The sequence below is a fragment of the Acartia tonsa genome, chromosome 2, assembly GCF_053477335.1.
Source record: "Acartia tonsa isolate MP-2025a chromosome 2, ASM5347733v1, whole genome shotgun sequence".
Lineage (NCBI taxonomy): Eukaryota > Metazoa > Arthropoda > Copepoda > Calanoida > Acartiidae > Acartia > Acartia tonsa.
In genome coordinates, this window is record NC_137261.1 from 28,812,185 (window position 1) to 28,837,323 (window position 25,139).

A 25,139-nucleotide genomic window follows, 5' to 3' on the forward strand; every position below is an offset into this window, starting at 1 on the left:
CATTGAATAAAATTTTTTAGAGTTTGAAACAATATTGTTTTAGAATTGTCACCTCTCCTTGGATTTCTGTGAAGAAATTATGCAGACAATGTTAGATACTGATGATATGCATCCTAACTTCAGGTGGAATATTCACCATTTTTTACTACAGCATCAAGTTGCTTGATTTCAGTGTAACATTTTGTGGCATTTTCCAGGTTTATTTTACTTAAAGGAAGCCTGCAAGAAATGCACCGCTTTAACTACTAAAAGAAATTTTCATCTAAATAAAATGTGACTTTAAAATGCCTACAACTATAATCGAAGCTGATGCTTCATATTTGGGGTATTGGGTCTACTTGTGGCAGTCTTTCAGCAGTAAGATCAGTGTATTTCTTGCAGATTTCCTCTAACTCTAAACATATCTCTAATACAAAAAATACTTTGTTTAGTTATTTTAATCTTATTTTTGTTTGTGTTTGTGCCATTTATCTTTTTATTTACTGTTTTAAATTTTTAGGGTGTGGATGACAACCGAAGTAAACATAAATTTCCCAATTGGTCTTCTACAAATATCTTTGAAGTTCACTAATGAACCCCCTCAGGTATTTAACTTGAAATTGTATTTTAAATTAAAGAAATTAAGGAAACTCAGGATGGTAATGGGCTCGAATCTTGGCCCTAACTTCTATGCATTTAAATAAATTAGTATGTCTTACAGTTACAGAAGAGAAGATGCTTACATCGCCCTATAAACTATAAGGAATTAAATATTAGTAGTAAAAAGATTAGTTTTCGTTATGCTCCACTTTAAAGTTTAAGTGCTAATAAGCTTCTGAATTTATGGAAATCCTCGTTATAATATTTTTAAATAATAGGGTATACGAGCCAGCTTGAAGCGTACCTACGGAGATATATCACAAGATACTCTGGACTATTCTACACATTCAGCCTGGCCTACCATGCTCTATGCTGTAGGTTTCCTTCATACTGTTGTACAGGTACACACTCTAATTATTCAGCATTTTCAACCTGGCCTACTATGCTCTTTGCTGTAGGTTTCCTTCATACTGTTGTACAGGTACACACTCTATTTATTCAGCATATTCAGCCTGGCATACTATGCTGTATGCTGTAGGTTTTCTTCATACTGTTGTACAGGTACACACTCTAATTATTCAGCATATTCAGCCTGGCCTACTATGCTGTAAGCTGTAGGTTTCCTTCATACTGTTGTACAGGTACACACTCTAATTATTCAGCATATTCAGCCTGGCCTACTATGCTGTATGCTGTAGGTTTCCTCCATACTGTTGTACAGGTACACACTCTAATTATTCAGCATATTCAGCCTGGCCTACTATGCTCTATGCTGTTGGTTTCCTTCATACTGTTGTATAGGTACACACTCTAATTATTCAGCATATTCAGCCTGGCCTACTATGCTCTATGCTGTTGGTTTTCTCCATACTGTTGTACAGGTACACACTCTAATTATTCAGCATATTCAGCCTGGCCTACTATGCTGTATGCTGTAGGTTTCCTCCATACTGTTGTACAGGTACACACTCTAATTATTCAGCCTGGCCTACTATGCTCTATGCTGTTGGTTTCCTTCATACTGTTGTACAGGTACACACTCTAATTATTCAGCATATTCAGCCTGGCCTACTATGCTCTATGCTGTTGGTTTTCTCCATACTGTTGTACAGGTACACACTCTAATTATTCAGCATATTCAGCCTGGCCTACCATGCTGTATGCTGTAGGATTCCTTTATATTGTTGTACAGGTACACACTCTAATTATTCAGCATATTCAGCCTGGCCTACCATGCTGTATGCTGTAGGATTCCTTTATATTGTTGTACAGGTACACACTCTAATTATTCAGCATATTCAGCCTGGCCTATCATGCTGTATGCTGCAGGTTTTGAACTGAGATAATTGAAAACAACAGGATTCTTATTAATTTTATTATTTTGAGTTATGTTTTAGGAGAGAAGAAAATTTGGTGCCCTGGGATGGAACATACCATATGAATTCAACCGTGCAGATTTCAATGCTAGCACTCAGTTCATCATGAACCATTTAGACGACCTGGACCCTAAACGTGGCATCAGCTGGCAGACAGTCTGCTTCATGCTTGGCGAGGTCCAGTACGGGGGTAGGGTCACTGATGACTTTGACAAACGTCTTCTCAATACCTTTACAAGTGTGTGGTTCTCTGACAATTTATTTGTTCCGGGATTTAAATTCTATGATGGATATCCGGTCCCAGAATGCAAGACAATTGAGGAATATAATGAGTTTATCAGTAATCTTCCTCTGCAGGATATTCCAGAAGTTTTTGGTCTTCATGCCAATGCTGATATTTCTTACCAGATTAACACAGCTAAAGGTATCCTGGATAATATCCTGAATGTGCAGCCAAAGGAAGGCGGAGGAGCAGCTAAGGGTGAGACAAGAGAAGCTGTTGTCAGCAAGATTGCTGATGATATGTTGAAAAAGCTGCCGAGAGATTATGTACCTCATGAGGTTAAAGAGGCATTGGTTAGGTAATACTATTATTTTTGTATCTTTAAACTCACAGGGGAGCTATTACTCTCCAGACCCTTGCTACTTCACAGGACTTTATAGAATTAACCTAAACCAATACTATTCAGATGAATGTTTATTTTGTTTATAGCTTTTATAGCAGAAAATAGCCTTTAACCATCCTATTACTTAGAATTAAAACTTTAAATACTTAAAACCTTGCTGTTACCTATGTGTAGCTTCCTTAAAATGGATAACTCATTTCCACCAGAAATTTCCGAGATCTTTAGCTTCATACAAAATAAGATATTTTTAATTCTCTAGGTATATTTTAAATATTTTTACAGTTTTAAAAATAAAATGTTTTCAATTTAATATTTAATTTTTAAAAGATAAGAATTTAATACAGCAAGGTAAATCATTAAAAGAGAGATTAGAAGCACATTTTTATATCAAGAATGTCAAGAATTAATTTATCATTAAGCAAATAAACAAAATATTTTCACTTTTTCATTTACAATAAAAATATAACTAACAAGAAAACTTTTTAAGTTAATTTATGAAAAGTTAAGTTTTTTTACTAAGCTCAAAAAGGAAAAAAGTAACAGAAGGAGAAAAAAAGAGAGAAGTAAAGTAAGCTCAAATTTAAAACTTTTCATATTGCCTATTATTCATCAGATGTCATTACGTTTAGACAATAAGACTTTGTATACTTAATAAATTTATTTAGTCAACACATGAACAACAAAAGTTTCCCCTTATTTTGTTTTATATCAAGTCAGAAATTCTTTTAGGCTTGGAGGTATGCTGCCAATGAATATTTTTCTGCGTCAAGAAATTGACAGGATGCAGAAAATCCTAACAATGGTGAGGAAGACCTTGACTGACCTCCGCATGGCTCTGGAGGGTACAATTATCATGAGTGATGATCTCAAAGAGACTCTGGATAATATGTATGATGCAAGGAATGTTTATGCAAAAATAGTTTGAAATTATAATCCTTTTAAGAAAGTAACATGATCTGTGTCTATGTGTACCAAAGGGATTTTGCTATATGCTGAACCAATATGTTTCTCCTTTACAGTGTAGCTTTTCATAGATCCCGGAAGGTTTGTAACTGTTTTGGGGGAGGGTACCACCACCCTGCCAAGATAAATCGCCCCAAGATAAAAATAAACCGCATCCAACTAATAAACAAATGGGGGAAGGAGGAGTAATTGACTCCCCCCCTATTACATAAAATGGGTTTTGTTTTCTGAGGCTTAAGATTTTACTAAATACTGGACAGGCACTGAACTGAACCATGCATTGCACAGCCTTGACTTTATAGACAAAGATCATAACGTTGGTTGTCTGCAAAAAATGGGATATGTTAGGGATTTTCGACCTATCTTGAAAAAGGATGTATCAACCGTTATAACAAGGTAAAAATGTTTATAATTTGGACCTTATTTATTGGTCAATTTGTTCGTCCATTAGGAGGGGAGGGGATGGGGTCGAGGGGTAGATGTGGGAAATCGTTATTTAAGCAAATTACAAATTTCACTTGATAGAGTACATGATAATCTGGTGTAAGATCCAGATAATAATAAATCCATTACCTGTCCAAAAGGTATTAATCAGGTATTAATACATAAACATTGGTGCAGAGTGCCTGAAACCTGGAAGAAAATTTCCTGGCGGTCAACGACACTAGGTTTCTGGTTCACAGAGTTGTTGGAGAGAGATGCACAGTTCAAGCGCTGGTGTTTCCATGGCAGACCAAAGGTATTTTTCATTGGTATTTATTAATGAGTCATACTTAAAAAAAACATGTATAGCATCGTAGTATTGACAATTTTCCACGAATAATAATATAGATGAATAGAATAGTAAAGTTAGATCGGCCTTCGGCCCATCGACTCGAGGCTAACTAAACTAGAATTAATCTAATTATTTTTTTATTTAGACAATAAATTTCTGAGACCTTTAGCTTTAGATAAAAAATAAGAAAACAAATCTAATTTTTATACTTAGGTATTCTGGGTGACTGGATTCTTCAACCCGCAGGGTTTCCTAACAGCTATGAGACAGGAGGTGACTAGGGCTCACAAGGGCTGGGCACTTGACAGTGTCATCTGTCAGAATCTTGTTACAAGGTATGAAATTAGTTTTAGTAGCAAGGCTATTCTATAATTCACGTTGTCTGTCTGTCCGTCCGCCCAACAGACTATCTTTTTGTACGGCTATTGAAAACGTAATGATATTCTTGGAAATAGAGCTGAACTTTTTTTGAGAAGATACATATGACCAATGCGCAACAAGTATATGCATTGTTTTGTCCTTTAGGTTTGCCAAGGAAGATATTCACGATTCACCACCTGAAGGTGTTTATGTGCATGGACTGTTTCTGGAAGGTGCCAGCTTGGACAGGAAGACTGGCAAACTTGTAGAATCAAGACCTAAGGTATTGCTTTGTTTTTCCATGAAAATTTTAAGTGAAGATTATTTTATCATGCTATGTTCTATCCCTGTACGCGTAACATATAAATTAAGATTTTTTTTATATATTTTCTCTTATCTTTTGTAAATAAATTCAAAAAAATTTTGTTTAAAAATAACTATATACTTACAAACTAGTGTTCTGTTTTTAAGGGAGGGAAGTAAGGAGTGGATCAAAATATCCCTTCAGATATATTTTTTTCTCCTTTTGATTTTATCTCCTTTGTTTGCAAGTCCTGAATTAAAAATGAATTTTAGTACAAGCTTAGTTAGTCCCCTTCACATTCTATCATACAAAATACATTTTATAAGTTGTTTCGCCTCTAGTCTTTGATGGTGAGGGATGTCATAAAACAGCTAATATTTATAAAGCTTACCGGAAAAATACAACCAATTCGGATCAGCAATTTCTGAGATCCTTTGCTTCTGACAAAAAAAGCTTTCTGCGTATTGAGTAAAACACTTGATGAAGAAAGGGTTAAATGATTGTATCTCCCAATCACAATGTCCTAGTGCCGACTCTCAATTGGGTCATTGAAAATTAGCCATTGGTGTTGGGAATATTTACACAGCCAAGTTGCAGAAAACAATTTGGTAGTAGACGAAAAAGGTCATTGGAAAAGGGAATGCGGGAGTTATCTTTATTTAAATCTTTACTATAGACCTGTTTTCTGCGTTATAATGAGGAATGAATTGTTTAGGTATTGTACGAGCAGATGCCTGTGATCTACATCTACGCTATCAACACCACCGCCGGCAAGGACAGCAAGCTGTACGAGTGTCCCATCTACAGGAAGCCCGCCAGGACGGAGATCAACTACATTGGGTCCATTGATTTTGAGTCGGACATTGGGCCCAGGCATTGGGTTATGCGGGGAGTGGCGCTACTGTGTGATATCAAATAATCACATTATATTTATTATTACAGTATGGCTTCCAAACCGATTAATATCCGCTGGATTATAACCGGTTCTCAGCCTGACCGAAAAATAATGTATAGCATCGTATTACAGACAATTTTCCACGAATCATAAGATTAATACCAGTTTTGTTAGTCAGAAAACTGTCTATAAGACGATGCGATAAATAATTATTATGTATTTTATTATATTGTATACGCTTTATATTGAAGCTTATCTTATATTTTGCTTTTTTTCTTCCCATTAGATATTTAGAATACCTATTTAGAAAATTTTAGAATTTTTTTATTTAATTTAGCTGATCTATTATATTTATCAACTAGAATTTAGAAATCAAAATTTTAACTTATAGACTTGTATGACATGTACAAAAATATACATTTTTGTACAATGGCCTTTTAGTATTAGTTATTGTATTTATATAAATATTTATATTATTATATGCATTTATGTATCGCATTTACTTACATATTTATCCAAATATTGTATTATGTCTGATTAATAGGAAGAGTTTCCTTAAAATTTTTTCAAGATTTTTGAAAGTTGCCTAATAGCCAAAAGGCTGACTGCTCACTTGTAGATGCTGCAGCTACAAACAATCTGTTCGAACTAAGGCAGCTTGCCGTTTGGCTGAGAAGATTTTAAGAGACTGGAACCTTTATATTTCTCACTTGACCCCAAAATTTTATTAGAAAGTGCTCGGTAGCTGCTTATTAGCCGTGACTAAGCCTTTAATTGTAATCCGTTTTGATGTTTTGAAATTATTGAATAAAGGGAATTTTATATTCCAACTTATTTTCAAAGTTGTAAAAGGTTGATTTACCTGAGGCTTACAGGCAGCTGTCGCGCGGCTGCCGAGCCCTGTCCAAATTATATTAGACTATTAGACACTGTTATAGAAAATTTATTGTATCAATGCATAAATATATAACCAAATATAATAAATCAAATTATATTAACAATTGTCCCATAGAATAAAAATATAATATCTAAACAATTTTTCTTATTCATAAATGCAATAATCAAATTAGTTAGTAGGGTTTTTAAAAAAAGAAACATTCATAATTAATCATTTATTCAAATCATCATAAAATATTTCTCAAAAATTAAAAAAAACGAAATTAAAAATTCAGAGTGTTTTCAATTTAGAAAAACTTTCTTGTGAACACTCTAATAGTAAATTACAAACCAAAAACATATAACCAATAACAAGTAAAAAGAAAAACAAAAATTACGGCTGGTGGTTAGAAAAACGGCAATAATTGGATGAAGAAACATTAATTAATTAAATATCCATTTTTGTTATTCTTTATACTGTAATTTATAAGATGATTCATTTCAAAACCTTGATTAGATATTTATCGCATCGTATTATAGACAGCTTTTCGTGGATTAATAGTTATAAAATTAATAACAGTTCTGTAAGCCCTGAAGGGCCCAAGGCCCGGGCTAATAAAATTGGTATAGATTTTATGATATTTATTTCAATATTTGTGGAAAATTGTCTGTAATACAATGCTTTACTTTATTTTTCAGTATGGCTGAGAACCGGTTCTAATCCATCGGATATTCACTGGTTTCAAAGCCATACTGACTTTGATGAATCTAATCATAGATAGGTTCAGCACTCCAGCTGACAACATCTCCAGTATTTCCCATTTGGGGGCGCAGCTTGACTCCAGTTATGTTGGAGTTTGTAGTAGACTGGTAATGACGGATAATGCTGAAATTAACAAATTTATAAGTTAATTAATTAATTTATTTCTTTATTTGATAACAGGTGGTTACGCTTCTAGAGGCAACCCTCTATTAAATTTTAGTTTAAAAATTTTTTTTGTGTGGGTTATTTCTTTAAGGGTGCTGGTACTCTCCTCCAAGATAGTTATTAACCTTTCAAGGACCTATGAGATGCTACGTTCAAACACATCATGCTACTTTTTAAAAAGAGTAGCGAATTTTACAAAATGACTTTTTTAATTTAAGGAAATTAACACTTAAAATTCTCCGATGATTTTACATTTTTAAATAGTCCAAATGGCTGGCTGACTAATTAAATACTAAAAATGAATTCACTGTGTGTTTGTTTTTAAAAAGGTTTAGACAATGTTACCTTTCAGCGTTGTTATCCGCCCTCTGTACAGTGTCGCAGTATCTGTTGATCTCACTCTGGTTGATGTATCCTCCAACAGACTCCCATACCCTAAATATTTGTAACTATGATCACTCTGTGGTTGATGTACCCTCCAACACACTCCCATACCCTAAATATTTGTATCTATGATCTCACCCCTTCCTCTCCCCTTTTACTGGATGAACGAACTGACGAATTTTCCCCTGGCAATATATCCACGTATATCCTAAATCCATTTAAATATTTTTATCCTATTTCATATTTCGAAAAAACGTATTGCCTCCAAAAAATTGACGTCATACAATACAAAGTACCAATGATAGGGCAGAATAAATCTTAATTTACAAATGGTAAAATTTTTACTGGCCCCTCGATGGTCACTTGTATTGTATCCCCCCCTCCCAAGGGTTTCCAAACTTTATTATGAACACTGCGGAGGCCTCAAACTTTTTTGTTGAATCTAACCTGCTGACAATGAGGTCCCATTCACGTTTCAAGAATGCCAGAGCAGCTTCTTTAGCAGCGAACTAAAAACAAATATATTATCAGGAATATCACAAAACAAACACGGAAGGACAAAGTGAATTATTGAGCAGATGATTGAAAAGGCAAAATAAAGATAACGTGAATAAATATAAAATCATGATACTTTTATGTTTCTATAGCTGGACCAACTGAATAGGTAAATTAAATACTGGAAGCTCATTGGTACAGGGAATCTACTAAAAAATTCAACTATCCATCTAATATAGGATCAGAGAAAATCACGTTTCTCTCAAAATAAAATAGGAAGACTGGCGAGCACTTCGAATCATAGAGTAGCTGCGATCTTTTGTATAGTGAACCTACTAAAAAAAAATCAGACCTTTATCTATTATAGGAGCCAAAATGTTTCATAAAGACAGACGGACATTCTGAATTATAGAGTAGTCTCGCTACTAAAGACAGCCATTTTTGTCATTGCAGCTGCTAGCTAAATAACGATCCACCCTATTTACCCCATCCCCTCCCCATCCTACAGGATAAATGAACTGACCAATAAATGAGTTCTATGTTAACAACCTAAATTAAAGACAAATTTTCCCCTGTCTTCTATGTATTGACGTATATCCTATAATGATTACCTCAGCTAGGAAATTGAACAAGTTTCTGTCTCTGTCAAACCTAAGGTTGGCCCTCTCTTGACGAATACCAAACAGGTCTTTTTCTCTCAACATCAACTCACTACAAGATTAAATTGTATCATTGGTCTTGATTTGTGACAAAAAAGAACTCTTTATAATTATAGTTAACTAACATGATAAAAAATTCCCCTTCTCTACTAAAAAATCATTGATTGATAGTTTGGACTCTGCTAGTTAATAGCCCCAATGATAAGATACTCCAAAATTTTTCAGATAACTTTTGAGAGAATTGTAGTTACTTACTCATAGAGGGATCTAAACTCTCTCTCTTGTTCATCACAGGTGGCCAAGGGTCTAAAATAAACATATGATTTAATTTTACAAATTTGATTAATTTGGTACTTTAAATACATTGGTATCTAGGGGCTTTGAATTCGAAGGGGAAGAGGGGGACCAGAAAAATGGCTTAAAACCATTCCAAGACTTCAAAAAATAAAATAGCATCAAATCATCACAGTACCTATGTGAAGCTTACTTGAAATAGAGAACCAAAACAGGTCAGTAGTTATTGAGATTTTAAGCTTCAGACAAAAAACGCTTACTACTTTGTTTAATGGATGGAACTCTAGTCTTTAGTGGTTTCGAGGACTTATCCTTATTCAAACCAACCAAAGCTTACAAACTTTTTTATAATAGTATTTGCAATTCTTACCTAATAAAGTCATTGTATCTGACAATGATGTCATTGAGAAGTCCGCGGAAAGGTTGGATCTCCATGTTCATGTTGTCCAGACGAATCTTGAAGCTGAAAATTACAATTTTCAACATTATTAATACAATTATTTTGTATAATAAAAATTAAAAATAATTGAAAATTAAAAAAAAAATCCAAATATTTTAAGTAATGTTTTAGAATAGAAAATCTTATAAGGAATATTAAATATTTGTTTTATGACTTGATAAGAGCAATTGATACTATTCAAAAGTCATGCATTTAATGAAAGAAGCATTTATTTCCTTGCTTAAAAATTAAATCTTATGGCAAAACATCTTTATTTAAGATTTTAAAATACATTATTTAAGTCTAAAATCATGAAATAAAAACTATGCTTACTCTTCCGAATAGCTCTTTCTAATTCCCCAGATGATTGAAGGAGATTGGATGGATCTATCCACAAACACCTTCAACTTTCTCTCCATCATTCTAAAACATTTTCATGTTATCATTCTCAATGGTGATTCCTTTTAACATTGTAAAGATATTTAGAATATTTATTTCGTAGGGATTTTATATACACATCTACTCTATATCAAGGGTTATAACATCTATGTCCAGTCTATAATCTTTACACAGTTAAAAAGAATTATTTATAGACAGGAACTTTTCTGGAACCACATCATATCCATAAGAACTCATGTCTGATAGTCTAATGCTGTCAATATCTTTCCAGTCTTTATCCAGTCTCTATACAAGCAACATACAATAGCACACACAAACAATATAATTTTTAATTTAGAATCTAGGTGTTAAATCAAGTAATGGATTAAATAATAATGATAATAATGCACTACTCATAAAAATGTCCTATGAAATCTTTAACCTTTGATGAAAGAGTTCTTATAAAAATCAAATTATTTTTCATACCTGTCAACAAGTTCCTTCTTTCTGGAGACGATGTCCTTCTCGTAGTACCAAGTGTAGTAGTCAATCAGACGATCCCTGTGAAAATTAAAAACTGAAGAATTTTGGAATTAGCACTACCGACAGACAGAAAACGTATAGGTTATTAGAATCTTCACTAAAAATCCCAGCTGCCTTCTGAAATAGCAGGTGAAAAATCACATTTTTTGTATAGAAATCAAATTTCTGTTAAAGCATTGGAAACATACCGACTGGCGAAAAATATACAGACAACTTTTTCTAATTGAATTGTAGAGTAGATTCATTAATTAGAATAAAAAACTTACTGGTATTCCATAAGTTTTCCTTCGTAGCTTCCATCATGCAGTCCATAGTTCTACAATTATTAAAATATTATATATCACTTTAAAAAGCTATGAAATAGAAAGTTTAACCTTTTTTAATCTATAATACAAAGTAGAAGGATGTCTGTCCGTCTGTCTGTCCGTCTGTCCGTCTGTCTGTCCGTCTGAAGCTTAAGATCTCAGTAACCACTGAACTGATTGGGCTCTACTCTTCAGGGAATATACCTACTGGTCCTGTGATGGTTTTAAGCTATTTTCTTGGGGAGTGGGACACCCCCAACCCCCCCAAAAAAATGAAAATACCCCCCCCCAAAAAAAAAAAATTTTTTTTTTTTACTTTTTCTTTTTAAATCTAAAATACGAAAAATTAAGTTGATCAAACCTAGCAAAGCCCCTAGAGGCTAGGGGCGAAGCCGCTAGTGATACAAATATAGTATCTATTAATATCAATTCATGCTTAGAATTTACATAGGGTTTCGAAAAGGAATACTTATCAAACTTGTAGGTAATTGTGAAGTTGTACGTACAGCATTAAAAAAAATATATGAAGAGGAAACAAGGCGTTACATACAATTAGAGATACGTACAAAGTGAGGGATACTAAGCTTTAGAGAACATACTTTTTGTTGGTGTTATGATTCTGTATTGAAGTATTCAAAAAGCATGATGTTACTGTTATCAACAAAGGAGATATCTTAAATTTGAACCTTTTTTTATAAGTGTAAGTAAAACTAACCGGTTTTGAGCATCTATCAATTTCAGTCTGCTTGATGTTGACCTCCCTGGAGCAACTCATGATCATCTTGTCCAGGCTGGCCTCCTCAGCTTGCATTGTCTTAATAACAACAGGTCCAAGTTTTCAGGGAAGAAGAGGACATAGGGCTGTTTATACGCTTGTCCCCAAGATTATGTAATAAGCTTTTCAAATCGTTGGCTTAATAACTTTGGGGACTTGAACTTTGATTGGTTGGTTTATTAAGTTGATTGTCCAAACGTTTCAAACATTAATTATAATCTACAGAGGGGGTGAATTTTTGTATCATCATTGGGGATGTACATCAATTTATCGGCCAATTTATTTCTTTGGATTCTAGGCCCCTTGACGATAAATTGATATACTTTATTACTTAACCAATGATCATAAACACAATTACAAATTGTTGGTTGAAAAGTTTGGACTCCACTAGTTTGACCAACTAATCAAATTTAGTAAAAGTACTCAAAGTTTTTGAGCCAACTAATAAGATACTGCGGTAATTAAAATTTTGGCTACTAGTTTACAGTCCCTGGTTTGTTTGTTCCCTTTTTTACCATATTCCAAAAAAATGTTCCTAATTAATTAATGTAAATAAGTACCTGGATGATTTGATCAGTAACTTGAATCCTAAAAAAACATCAATTACAAAAATTATCGGGAATAGTCCTTTTCGTAGCAACGCCCCTTATGGGGCGAATCGACGTAATTTTAAAATGGCTTTTTATAGGTTATTTTAGGTTAGGTTAGGTTATATTGGGTTAGGTGATTGCCCCAGAGTGTTAGGCAATTGGCCTCGCAGGGTTAGAACCCCCCGCAAAGGCTAGAAATGGGAGAAAACCTACTGTAAAAAATACGAAGAATCGCCCCTAAAGTTGCGTTGCCACGAAAGGGACTATACCCAAATTATCTACTTTTTATTGATGTAAGCAATGATGAAAGCAAATGATTAAATGATGATAGGAAGCCAACTTTATCCTAAGAAATTCAACTATTCATAATTAACTCATTATGTGGTTTGTCACGTGCTTTCATTGTACGTGGAAAAAATTTTACACGATATAATTTACCCAAGCTTTATCCTAAGAAATGCGACAATTTATAGGTGACTCATAATGCGTACGAAATGAAAAAAAATTTGCCCTCTCGTACTCAAATCTGAAAAATGTTTTAACCAATGACAGGTCTGGGATGTATTGTCACCATTCTCATATTGACCAATTTAGACAATATGTTTCTAGATTATCTCTATTGGAAAATATATTTAGACTTACTTGTGGGTAAGATATTCCACCTCAACCTCAAGTTTTTCATTCTCAGCTCTCAACCTTGCAAGCTCACGGATTTCATCACTGGTAGGTTAAACAATATTTTAATGTTAGTAATTTTTTTTGGGTATATTACCTTTCGTGGTAAAGCTCTTTAAGGGGCGATTCTTCGTTTTTTTCCACAGTAGCTTTTCTCCTATTTCTAGCCCCTGCAGGGGGGCTCTAACCCTACGGGGCCAATTGGCTAACTCTTTGTGGCAATCACCTATCCCAATATAACCTAACCTAACCTAAAATAACCTATCAAAAGCCATTTTAAAAATACGATGAATCACCCCTTAAGGGGCGTTGCCACGAAAGGGACTATTCCCATTTTTGTAAAAAAGATATCTCATCCCTTCCCCCCCCCTCCCCCCTAAAAAGAAAGTAAGAATGAGACTAGGTAGTAAATTTAACCTCAATACAAATTTCTACCCTGAAAAACATTCAAGGGGAAGGGGGAAAGGTTTTAATTGCCAATATCCCAACCCCCTAAATTTAAATATCTAGTATCTTAAAACTATGTAAAACTTCAAAATTTTGTTATTTCCTTGTATAAGCAAAAGCTCTGTTCAACTCATCTAAAAAAATTTAAATGATTAGTGAAATTTAATTAGATAATTTTAGTGAACATGGATTACATAATTCTGGTTATATTATTTTAATCTTCTACAACTATAAAAAAAAACGCTATGGTAGATCTAAGAATTAAAACTGAAATAAACTTACTGTTGATATCCTCTTCAGGAAGTGATTCCTTGATGTTCTTACTAAAAAAATCATAAACATTAGAATGAAAAATTATATGTAAAGCTCTTTTTTAGAACTTCGGTTAGTCTTTTAAAATCACCTTACCAAAGAAATATCTACAAAGGCTATTTTCCTAGAGTAAGGTACACTACAAATTCAAAGAAACATGTCCCCCCCCCCCCCCCCGAAACAGAATTAAATTAAATAGGCCATGCTGCTAGAAAAACTATTAAATGTATAGGATCAACAGATAGGCTAAGGGCAAAGACATTTAAGGATCTAAAGGGATAAGACAATGACCGGTAAATTTATGTACATCCCCAATAATAACACACAAAATTACCCCTTCTGTACATTACATATAGTGGTTGAAACGTTTGGATCCTCAACTCATTGAACCAACCAATCAAATTCAATGAAAGTCCCCAAATTTGTTAAACTAATGAATGAGAAAAAGGTTATTAAAAAACTTTAGGGACTAGTGTGATAAACAGCATAATGTCCCCTCCCTCCATAGAAGCGACTAATTATAACAAAAGTATTCACCTGATCAATCTCACCATGAGGTCATCACTGATGTTATGGAAACTTCCATTCTTCCTGATAATCTCATCCAGGCGGGCATTCAAATCCCTGAAAAATATATGAAAATTCAATAACAAGTAAGAAAAGGATACCTTTGTAATGTAACTTACTTTTAAAAAGATCCCAAATGATATTTTTAAAAAGCCTTTTAATTAAGTTATACAAGGCAGGCTTATGAAAACTAATAATAATAGCTCCAAAACTTAAACCAAAGAAAAACATTTTTTGTTGTTGTTGAAACGTTTGAAATAAATTATGAGTTATTAAACCTGATGTCATATCCCGAGGAAGAATGATATGATTGGCGAGAGGCTGTCGTAGTTGTTGATGAAGCATGATACACCTGCAAATAAATGGTAATTGTATTACACAAGAACAATTATTAGCTTGTTGCTAAAAAATATTAAACACTGAACTATTTGCTAAGACCAAGTCTATAGTATTGGAGCAGAGGTGAAAAAAAATATAGTGGCTGGGACATGTGCTCAAAATCTAACAGAAAAGATATACAAAGAATTGCTTAAGATGGTATTCACAAGGTACACGGAGACAGAGAAGGCTAAACTAAATAATACCTGGTTAGAAGAATAATGATTTCCCTGTCCACTAGTAGTGCCTGAATGATAGGAGGACCTGCTGGAAGTAACTCCTCCAGACTAAACTAAATAATACCTGGCTAGAGGAATGATGATATCCCTGTCCACCAGTAGTGCTGGAATGATAGGAGGACCTGCTGGAAGTTACTCCTATAGACTAAACTAAATTATACCTAGCTAGAACCATGATGATATCCCTGTCCACCAGTAGTGCTGGAATAATAGGAGTACCTGCTGGAAGTAACTCATCCAGACTAAACTAAGTATTACCTGGCTAGAAGAATGATGATATCCTTGTCTACCAGTAGTGCTGAACTGATAGGAGTACCTGCTGGAAGTAACTCCTCCAGACTAAACTAAGTATTACCTGGCTAGAAGAATGATGATATCCCTGTCCACCAGTAGTGCCTGAATGATAGGAGGACCTGCTTGAATTAACTCCTCCAGACTAAACTAAATAATACCTGGCCAGAAGAATGATGATATCCCTGTCCACCAGTAGTGCTGGAATGATAGGAGTACCTGCTGGAAGTAACTCCTCCAGACTAAACTAAGTATTACCTGGCTAGAAGAATGATGATATCCTTGTCCACCAGTAGTGCTGGAATGATAGGAGGACCTGCTGGAAGTAACTCCTCCAGACTAAACTAAATAATACCTGGCTAGAAGAATGATGATATCCCTGTCCACCAGTAGTGCTGGAATGATAGGAGGACCTGCTGGAAGTAACTCCTCCAGTCTGGCTAATCTATAAAAAAGCAAGGTATTAAATTGCAAGTTAATTCATGTTTAAAAAATATAATAGAAAAATTAGGTTTAAGTTTCATTGTCTGAATCAAATTTGCCTCTATACTTACTATTAGCTGATGACAACTATGTCTTAAAAGAGCAGCAATAACATACTAGTCAAAAATAGTAACAGTAAATTGTTACGCAGTATTTAGATACAAAAGTCTAGGCAAGATTTTCTAAGGAGTTTTTTATGATAATTTGTAAAGGAAGTACGGACAGTCACCCACAATAAGATATATAAGTTTTCCGGAATTTTAAAGTTAGGGGGAGATTTGAAATCTGGATCAAATTTTAAGGATTTTTTATAAAATTCGTTTTTTCTATAATTCTTTATCTAAAAGCGGAAATGCAATTTAAGTTAATTAATTTTGGCATCTGTGATTGGTGGATTTAAAAAATCTGCGCTCTGATTTGATGTAGTAAATCATTCAACCAATTAGAGCGCAGGTAGTTTAATATCCACCTATACTATTGGTCAAAATTAATTAACTTAAAATGCATTTCCGCTTTTAGATAAAGAATTATACAAAAAACGAATTTTATAAAAAATCCTTAAAATTTGATGCAGATTTCAAATCTCCCCCAAACATTAAAATTCCGGAAAACTTATATATCTTAACCCACATCCTATTTGTAAATTAGCAGTGCAACAAAAAGCTATAACATACCCTAGGACGATTGTTGTCCACAACTACTGGTCTTGGGCTTGAAGTAGCAGTAGCAGTTACCACAGGCTAAAAATATAATCATATTATTAACCCAAGTCTTTATAATAAAAAAATATTAACTAACTTTAAATTTTTGATAAGTTTTTTTTTAGCTTTTAGGGTTTCATTTTTAAGCTTATTTAAAAAAGAATGTTAAAGGAATTTTATAAATTTCTATTTTTTTTCTCACAATAGTAAGTATATATTGATATTAATTGCTTTTCTTATTGCATTTAACTTACAATTTAAGAAAAAAAACTAACCTTTTTAACTGTTAAATGTTTATGAACTCGAATAAAAAAATTATAATAAAATAAAATAAAAATTACTTTAAAGTGATTTAAGTAACTAAAGCTTACTTTAAATGTTATATTAATTGAGTTTTTAAGACTTGACACAAGCATTTGACAGATAAATTTTGGTAAATTCTTTTCCAATATGGCTTCCAAAACTATTAATATCCGCTGGATTAGATCCGGTTCTCAGCCATACTGAAAAATCATGTTAATCATCGTATTACAGACAATTATCCACGAATATTAAGATAAGAATCATAGAATGAATACCATAAATTTAGATATTATGATAATTTCAATAAATTTTAATTATAAAATTTTTAATTTAATATCCGTGAAAAGCTGTCTATAAAAACATGGGATAAACAACTAATATATACTTACAGGAGTAGTGGTGAACTCATGAAGGTCCAGAGAGTAGTCGGTATCACTTCCAGATACAAGGTTAACATCTCTCAGTGCAATGCGTGCCTAAAAATCATTAAACTTTTTCCTTTGCATCAATCAATATATAGTTACTTGGATGTTGCACCAGATTAACATTTACCCTGAAAAAGAGATACTTGCTCAACCTTATATGACGACAGTATTCTGTATTTACGCAATTTTGCAACAAATTTATGTACAATTTTGTTTAGACATAAAATTTAAGTTCTGACACTTTACAAAAGCGATTGTTCATGTGTCCTTCCTATTAATTATAAAGCTTCGCTTTATGGTTGTTGTCATCCTTGTTTTCACAATTTTCCTTTATAAAACTAAGTAGAAATGCATATTACATATTTAAATATTGACATTAAAAAAATCTACCTCTCCCATTTTATCATCTTTTCCATAATCAGAATCAAAGACTTGGAAGACAGCAGTTTTCCTAGCTGCTTGCTCCCTGCTCAACTATTAAAAAACAACAAATTAATGTTTGTAAAAAGGATCAAGATGTCTGTCTGTCCTGCTTTCAAGCAAAGAAAAAATACCCCGTCCCCCCCCCCCCAAAAAAAAATTATTTTGGTAAACAAAAACTATTAACCCTCCTCCAGTTTAAGAACGATTCTATATAGGAGGTTGGACATCCCATTATCTCTTGGGGTGAAGCTACTAGTGGCTATTAGTGAATCTATTACTATTAGTTTAAATAATTATAATGACAAGTACAATTTTCAAAAAAATTGAAAAAAAATTGTTGAAATCTTACAGTAAAAGAGAATGTGCTGTTATAAACAGGATTCAGATTTCCACTGATGGTCTTAGTCTTTAACTGAGTATGCTTTCCTGAAAAGTTGCTGTATTAGTAAAGAATATTTAATTGTGGAATAAATAATTGTTAGAGAACTTAAATTATTGCATAAGTTTTATATGTTAATTTTTGTCTTACAATTATACAATTACAGATTTTACACGTGAGAAAATGAACACTTATGATTATAGTATAAACATGCACGTGTGTAATAATGTAAAATTATCACCTGGAAGAACAAAAAGCATAACATAGGGATCACTTTTACCCATCATTTCCTTGTTCTTCAAATTCTAGAAAAGTATTGATAATTGAGATATTGGTCTAAATATTAAAGAGTTTCTTATGCTATCCTTAGAGTTAGAAGTTGCTAAGCTTTATCTATTCCGTTGATTTGCGTAGTATATTATTAGAACTGTTAGTTATATAGCCAAGCCATTCCATTATATCTATGTAAAGTTAACAAAACAATAACTTTTAGGCTAGGCTAGATAATGTTATAGTATTTGGCTTATTAATACACTACAAAAAGGTTATAGTGAAATAATAGATATCCATAATGTTTCAATATCTTCTGAAACTATTAATCTATTACTAAAATTTATCCATAACCAAGAAGGGATAGGAGCTAAGATTCTGTTTCAATCAAATTTACAAAATTATAGGATACTTTTAATATTTTACAAAAATTAAAATGTTTACCTGACAGTTAAGGATCTTGATATCAAGTTTGTTGTCTTGAAACTTGACCTGGAATAAAATGAGTTATCTACTTGTTTCATAGGGATTTTGTTATATTTTCTCTTTTTTGTCAGCTGCAAAAGTACAAAAATAAAGGGCTGGTTGTAAAGAATGGAGAACTGTTATAAGTTTATTATCTTTATGATTGGCTAATATGACAATTTTCCTTAAAGATTAGCTTTTATCTATTTTTTTATGCTTGAATGTTTTTTTTATGGATTTTATGATCTTTGATTTTTGTTTTTTGTCAGATTTATCTCTATAAATAATAACGGTCTGATGAATAATACAAATCTAAATTTACTTACATTGATGTTGACTTTCCCTAACCCGACCATTTTCCAGGAGAATTCCTATTTATCTGAAATTTTCATGATTTTATTTACAAATATATATTGAACAAGGATGACAACATCCATAAGTAGCGAATCACAAAATATCATGGATTAATATAAAATGAATAGTCAATCAAATGAGAAGAAGAAAAAGAGAGAGAGGAAGGACATGAGAATTAAAGATATTATGAATGATAAAAATCATGAAACATCAAATAATTAATTATGCGTTTAAATTCTCTGATCATTCGAAAAGAAATTACTCTTGAATTGTTCGTGTGTATATGAAGTGTTGGAGAGGTTTGACTGGGCAGCTAGCACGTCCAAATATACTAAATAATCACCTGGAGATAACACAAACAAGGATCAGGGATCATATTTAATCCTATAATAGATACCTTTCCGCGGATTTTAAATAAAAAAAATTCAGATTTAAATCAGTTTAACCTTCGGCACCTCGGAACTAACAAAACTGGTCTTAATTGCATGTTTAATATTAACAGAAAATTGTCTGTAATACGATGCTATATATACAATTTACATCAACAATGCTAATAGTAATAAAAATTTCAGTCATAAAAAACTTTTACTGTCGATTTAAATGATAACCTCTAATTGTAATCTACAGAAGGGATAATTTTATGTATCATTATGGGGGATGAGCATCAATTTATAGGCCATTGTCTTATCCTTTTAGATCCCTGACCCTTATCCCCGTACAAAAGAATAGAGAGAGAGAGAGAGAGAGAGAGAAAAAGAGAGAAAACAAACATTCATTGTAAATGTCTGTTTACTTAATCGATATGAAATTACTTGGATGTTGCACCAGATTTTCATATGCTCTGATAAAGTAATACTTTAAGCTGGCTAAAATAACGATATCTCCCATCCACCTCCTTAACCCTATCCCCTACCCTCCTACTGAATTAATGAACTGACCAATAAATGAGGTCCATATTAGCAACCCAAATTAAAGAAAAATTTCCCCTGTTAATATATCCACGTATTATATTTCCATTGTTTACTCTTACAAACTTTAATCACATACTCAACAAGAATGACAAACAAGCGAAGCTCAGAAATTCAGAAAAGATGAGTTTTATTAAGACGCTATTTAAGAATAAATAAAATGTATTAAATGTACTTAATACCTTCTGATAATTTATATAGAGTAACTTTGATTAATAAACTACTGTAACGTACAGACGGACATACTAACAGACACAGTCTAATTATAGAAAGATTTGCTTTTAACTAATTGTTATCTTCTCTGATTCACGAACACAGTAATAGTGTCTGACTGATTATGACGTAACAAAAAAAAATAAGTCAATGAGAGGCCGTTATTGACCAATGGTAAAATTTATAGTGGCCTCTCATTGGCTAATTTTTTTTGTTACGTCATAATCAGTCAGACACTATTACTGTGTTCCTGATTCACAGCTAAATCATTTATTTTTAATCTTCATATCCTGTCTTAAATATAATTTTTATTTGCTCGCAGTTATGCCACTAGAGGCATCTAAAGCACTTTAAAGATGGGAATGGGTGGGGGAGGTTGAATTAACCCAACCCCTTTAAATTTAGATTTGATGTAGATGTAGAAAGGAAAAAATATTATATATTCGTATCTCTAAATAAAAGTAATAGGATGTCTAATTGTCTATAATAAAGTATCCCGCTAATCGCTGAACTGATATGGTTCATTTTTACAATGTAGCTTTTTAGATATCCTAGAAATGTTTATAATTCTTTTAGGGAAGGGTGCCAAACTCCGCTCAAGAGAAATCGACCCTAGAAAAAATGACCCACGCAAAATTTATTTTGTTACTTTTTCTTTGTAAACCGGAAATTGAAATAGGGGGGGGGGGGGCGGGCGCCGGGCGGGCATTTGGTTTGTAGAATCTTTATTGATGTTGTAATCCTTGTTTTACTTAAGCTATAACAAAATATTTAGAATATTTGTTTGAAGGTTTTAATTAAATAAAAATTAAATAAATCAATACAAGGCCAAACTTAAAAGAAAAATAATTGTAAAAGATAAGAATGTTTATTTAATTACAGGATCATTAAAAGATAAGAAATTGTTTTAAGCAATTTGATATTCATTAAACATTTTTTAATTGAAAATTTTAAAAAGTATAAAATTAAATAATGAGTTGAAATATGATATTATTAGGTAAATTGTTTTTCTCACCCCTGCGGAAACCAATTAGAATTGTCATATCGATTTCAACGTTGGATGATGATTCCTGTACCAATTAGATGCGGTTCAGAATTAATCGTTACCAGAAAGACCATATTAAACAATAACATGCTGATTTTTAACTAAATGTGACATAATATTTTTGTATGATATAATTATCCTATTTATCTGATTTTTGTATTAATGATTCCTAGAACAACAAGGTACAATATTTGAATTAAAGCATCTCTATAATCATAAAAATGCAAGTATGCCCTTAAACATAATAATGTTTATACTTTTACATTAATATTCCTTCTATTTAGTCTTGACTTTTGACACTCTTTAGTTTATAACCCATAATTGATATTGTAATTATTGAGTTCAGAAACTAATACGTTTTGACACTTGTTTGTTTTTATCATTAAGTTAATATTTTCATTATTGAGAAACTGTCATCCTTGTTTAATTGTCATCATCCTTAAAAGATAAGAAATTTATATTTTTAAAATAAAAATTTCTTCTATTTATCCAGAAAGGTAGGAAAATTAAAAATTGTCCTTTACGACGTACTGCAGCCGAGCTGCACGGTTCTTGGAAAGCTGCAGCCGCAAAAAAATATAGGCTGCTCAAGGCTAAACCTAAATCGCGAAGTTCTCTATGGTTTTGTTTAGAAACAGCAGCATCAATAAATTGAAAAGATTGAAATTTCTGCAGAAATCAAAAAATCAAACATTTTTAGTTAGAGTGGATACAACCTTTTTCTTATACAAGATGTCTTAAAGCTGATGGTTCCCGAGCCTTGATTTTATTTGTTGAGGAAATAATATTTAGATAAATATTTGAAATGTATTTTTGACCTTAAAAATAAAATAATTATTCTTTACCAATCCTCATTCTAATTTCTGTCTTAATATATATTTAGTATTGCTTTGAAACCGATAAATATCCGCTGGATTAGAACCGGTTCTCAGACATACTGAAAAATTTTCTATGGCATCGTATTACAGACAATTTTCCATGAATGATAAAATAAAGATAATAAAATTAATGCCAGTTTTGTTAGCCCGAGCCTTCAGCATCTCGAGGCTATAAAAACCGGCTTTGTCTTAAATTTTTCACTTTAATATCCACGGAAAGCTGTCTATACTATGCGATAAATAACTATTCTTATCTTTCACGTAAAATAAATAAGTAATATTTTCTGGAAAAAACAATGAATTTTTACCAAAATGTCAATTTAATAATAATTTCTCAAAATTATTAGACTGATTTAAATATTAATGTGGTAATTAGAAAGACACATAAAACTTTTTGGAATCATCCCACTAATAGCCATTAGATTACCCATATTTTTTTTACAGGTGAGAGGGGGACGTGTTAGGTGCGAAAAAAAGAGGAGAATTTTTTTTATCTAACTTAACCAAAATCATGAAAAAATTAATTAAGGTGAATAAAAGTGAAAAACATTTCAGGGAGGGTGGGGACACTAGGCTGTTAATCACACTAGTCCCCACAGTTTTACTATAACATTTTCTTTTTCGATGGCTTACCAACTTTGGGGACTTTTTTTTATTGAATAAGGGTCATTTAACTGAGTGTCCAAACATTTCAACCAATTATTGTATTTTATAGAATGGGAGATTTTTTTGTATTGGTATTTTATCGGCAATTGTCTTACCTCTTTAGAGATTCTTGAAATTATCCCCCTTGATCTCGTGATCGCTAATATGTGCAGTGGTGCAGTGCTTACTAGTACAAAACTTAAAATAACCTAACCTAAGTTAAATTTTTACAACAAAGACATCCGCTTATCTTAATATCTAAAAAACTAGTGGCAAATCCCCTAGTATCTAGCTGCTCTGTATTCGAAGAGGTAGAGGAGTGCGAATAGCTTAAAACCATCTCAAAACTTAAATCGAAGATAAAATAGCCTAAAAGCATTACAGATATGCGAAGCTTACCTTAAACAGATAACCCAATCGGTTAAGTGATTGTTAAGATTTGAGTAATTTAGACAAAAAAACTTATATAAAAGGATAAGCAAATTTTAAAGAGAAAAAACTTGAATGTGTGAGACGTATGAGGGGGGCAGACGTGCCAAACTGGTAGCTTAGAGAAAAACTACCAATTCTTTTGTCTGCCAAAGTTGAAAGTTGAGACTGCATAATTATGAAAATTTCAATTAAACTTGTTTTATTTCTATTCTATGATAATTCACTTACAGAATGTTGATATAATTGATAGATCAATTTGTAATTTTAAGTTTTTTTTTATTGGCAATTCAAAGTTTTAATTTATCATATGTAAACTAAAATAACCATTTAGATGAAACAAACAACCATGTAAACGAATATTGTTATTAAATTTTGAGAAGCAAAAAAATGTTGATTCTTTATACAACTATTCCTGTAATATTATGCACCCCTTTTTACCATTTTGTGTTGTTTTTTCACATTTTTTCTGGGAAAATTCTGCTGAAATATCAAAATTTTCAATCAGTTTACTCTAGGTTGAAAACAGTAAAAGTGTCTGACTATGACGTCAGAAAAAATTAACAATTAACCAATGAGAAGCCAGTATTCATTATGGTAAAATATATAGCGGCCTCTCATTGGTTAATTGTTATTTTTTTCTGACGTCATTGTCAGACACTTTTACTGTTTTACTCTAGGTTCTCTTGCAGAGGGAAATAATTTTAAGTATAATCTTTTTTTCAAAACATAAAGTATCTCTTCAAACAAAAATAACTAATTATAAGGTATCAACGTTTTTAATGTGAAAGAAATGTTCTAAAAAGTACGAAAAAGTACTGTCCTTTAATTTTCAAACAAACAAAACATTAAATATCATAGCTTTCCTATACTCAATACGTTCATATTGACGAAAAAGAAAAAAAGAACTATCTTTTTCTTAATTGTAGCCAAAAAAACTAGATAATTTTGCGACTGTTTCTGGTTCTTTAACCCTATTTCGAGTGCATAAGAGGCGGGGGGGGGGGGGGGTGCTGTTCACCTCTTCCCCCTAAAGTTTTTTTGTTTATCATTTTAATTGTGTGAAAACTAGTGTTACAAAATTGCACTGATATTGTAACTGCACCAAATAATTTACTTTTTACTTTTTTTGGGTTTTATACCGGTTCCGTTGTCACCGTTTTAAACGGTAAATAACGGTGCCACGGTGGTTGAATTGATTTGTATCTACCTAAATTTTAAAAACGAAGAACTTTGCTTAATAAGTGTGTATATAATATCTCTTATCATTTTCGAGATAGCAGGGGGAGGGGGGAGAATACTCACCCACCCCCATGAATAGTGATTATTTGGAGGCCCCCCGGAGTAGGGTTAAGATTTTGATTTATTTTGTTTTAATAATTAGACACTTAGATTTTATTTTACGCACGTCCATTCTCAATTTTCGTGGCATATTAGAGGAGCCATGCCAACAAGGGTAACATCATTCATAAAGGCGAAAAAACATGTATAATGTATATTCGAGATTTTGATTTCCTATATCCTACTTTAGTTTACAAATTGCTGTTACAAAGTTACAAACAACAACACACTAACAAAAATATTTAAAAATCAAACAATATTTATAAAAAAATATGCATCTACGTTTGATTTAGTTAATTTTATAAAGAAGCTGAAATTTTATTTGAAATTATAGAAACAATCAGAAATATTTGAAAATCTAACT

General features: G+C 32.3%; 2 protein-coding genes across 3 annotated transcripts in view; one reads left to right on the forward strand and one right to left on the reverse strand.

Annotated features, from left to right (window-relative positions):
• The window catches only part of Dhc1 (dynein axonemal heavy chain 1), a 22,971-nt gene extending 16,060 nt beyond the window's left edge, over positions 1-6,911 (forward strand). Inside the window, exons 13-21 of the mRNA XM_080151565.1 lie at positions 44-123; positions 500-584; positions 858-980; positions 1,977-2,536; positions 3,311-3,479; positions 4,164-4,283; positions 4,533-4,654; positions 4,845-4,962; positions 5,699-6,911. Coding sequence (XP_080007691.1) covers positions 44-123; positions 500-584; positions 858-980; positions 1,977-2,536; positions 3,311-3,479; positions 4,164-4,283; positions 4,533-4,654; positions 4,845-4,962; positions 5,699-5,902 — 1,581 coding nt within the window. The 3' untranslated portion in view covers positions 5,903-6,911. The remainder of the gene's footprint in view (positions 1-43; positions 124-499; positions 585-857; positions 981-1,976; positions 2,537-3,310; positions 3,480-4,163; positions 4,284-4,532; positions 4,655-4,844; positions 4,963-5,698) is intronic.
• Positions 6,806-19,293, reverse strand: LOC145309112 (uncharacterized). Of its 2 annotated transcripts, XM_080150318.1 has the most exons (25): positions 19,229-19,293; positions 18,882-18,929; positions 18,409-18,472; positions 18,138-18,214; positions 17,756-17,839; positions 17,330-17,416; positions 16,611-16,676; positions 15,867-15,898; positions 15,712-15,769; positions 14,824-14,897; positions 14,516-14,602; positions 13,949-13,989; positions 13,770-13,800; positions 13,187-13,264; positions 12,515-12,542; positions 11,895-11,993; positions 11,141-11,190; positions 10,818-10,892; positions 10,287-10,376; positions 9,885-9,977; positions 9,476-9,526; positions 9,173-9,272; positions 8,514-8,575; positions 8,028-8,117; positions 6,806-7,640 (listed from the first exon to the last, which is right to left on the reverse strand). In XM_080150318.1, exons 1-25 carry the CDS (start codon positions 19,256-19,258, stop codon positions 7,523-7,525), a joined length of 1,713 nt encoding a protein of 570 aa, XP_080006444.1. In that variant the 5' UTR covers positions 19,259-19,293; the 3' UTR covers positions 6,806-7,522. The 2 variants fall into 2 exon arrangements, with proteins under 2 accessions (XP_080006444.1, XP_080006443.1); XM_080150317.1 differs by lacking the exon at positions 15,712-15,769 and having other exon boundaries at positions 15,809-15,898.
• Positions 19,294-25,139: the final 5,846 nt, after the last annotated feature.

Excerpts from the sequence above, each read along its gene's own strand:
- LOC145309112 (XM_080150318.1), bottom strand. The coding sequence starts at position 19,258 with ATGGTCGGGTTAGGGAAAGTCAACATCAAT. Across the intron at positions 18,930-19,228 it reads TAGGGAAAGTCAACATCAAT|GTCAAGTTTCAAGACAACAA; the intron begins GTAAGTAAATTT and ends ATTTTATTCCAG. Across the intron at positions 10,893-11,140 it reads GGAAAACTTATGGAATACCA|GGATCGTCTGATTGACTACT; the intron begins GTAAGTTTTTTA and ends TAATTTTCACAG.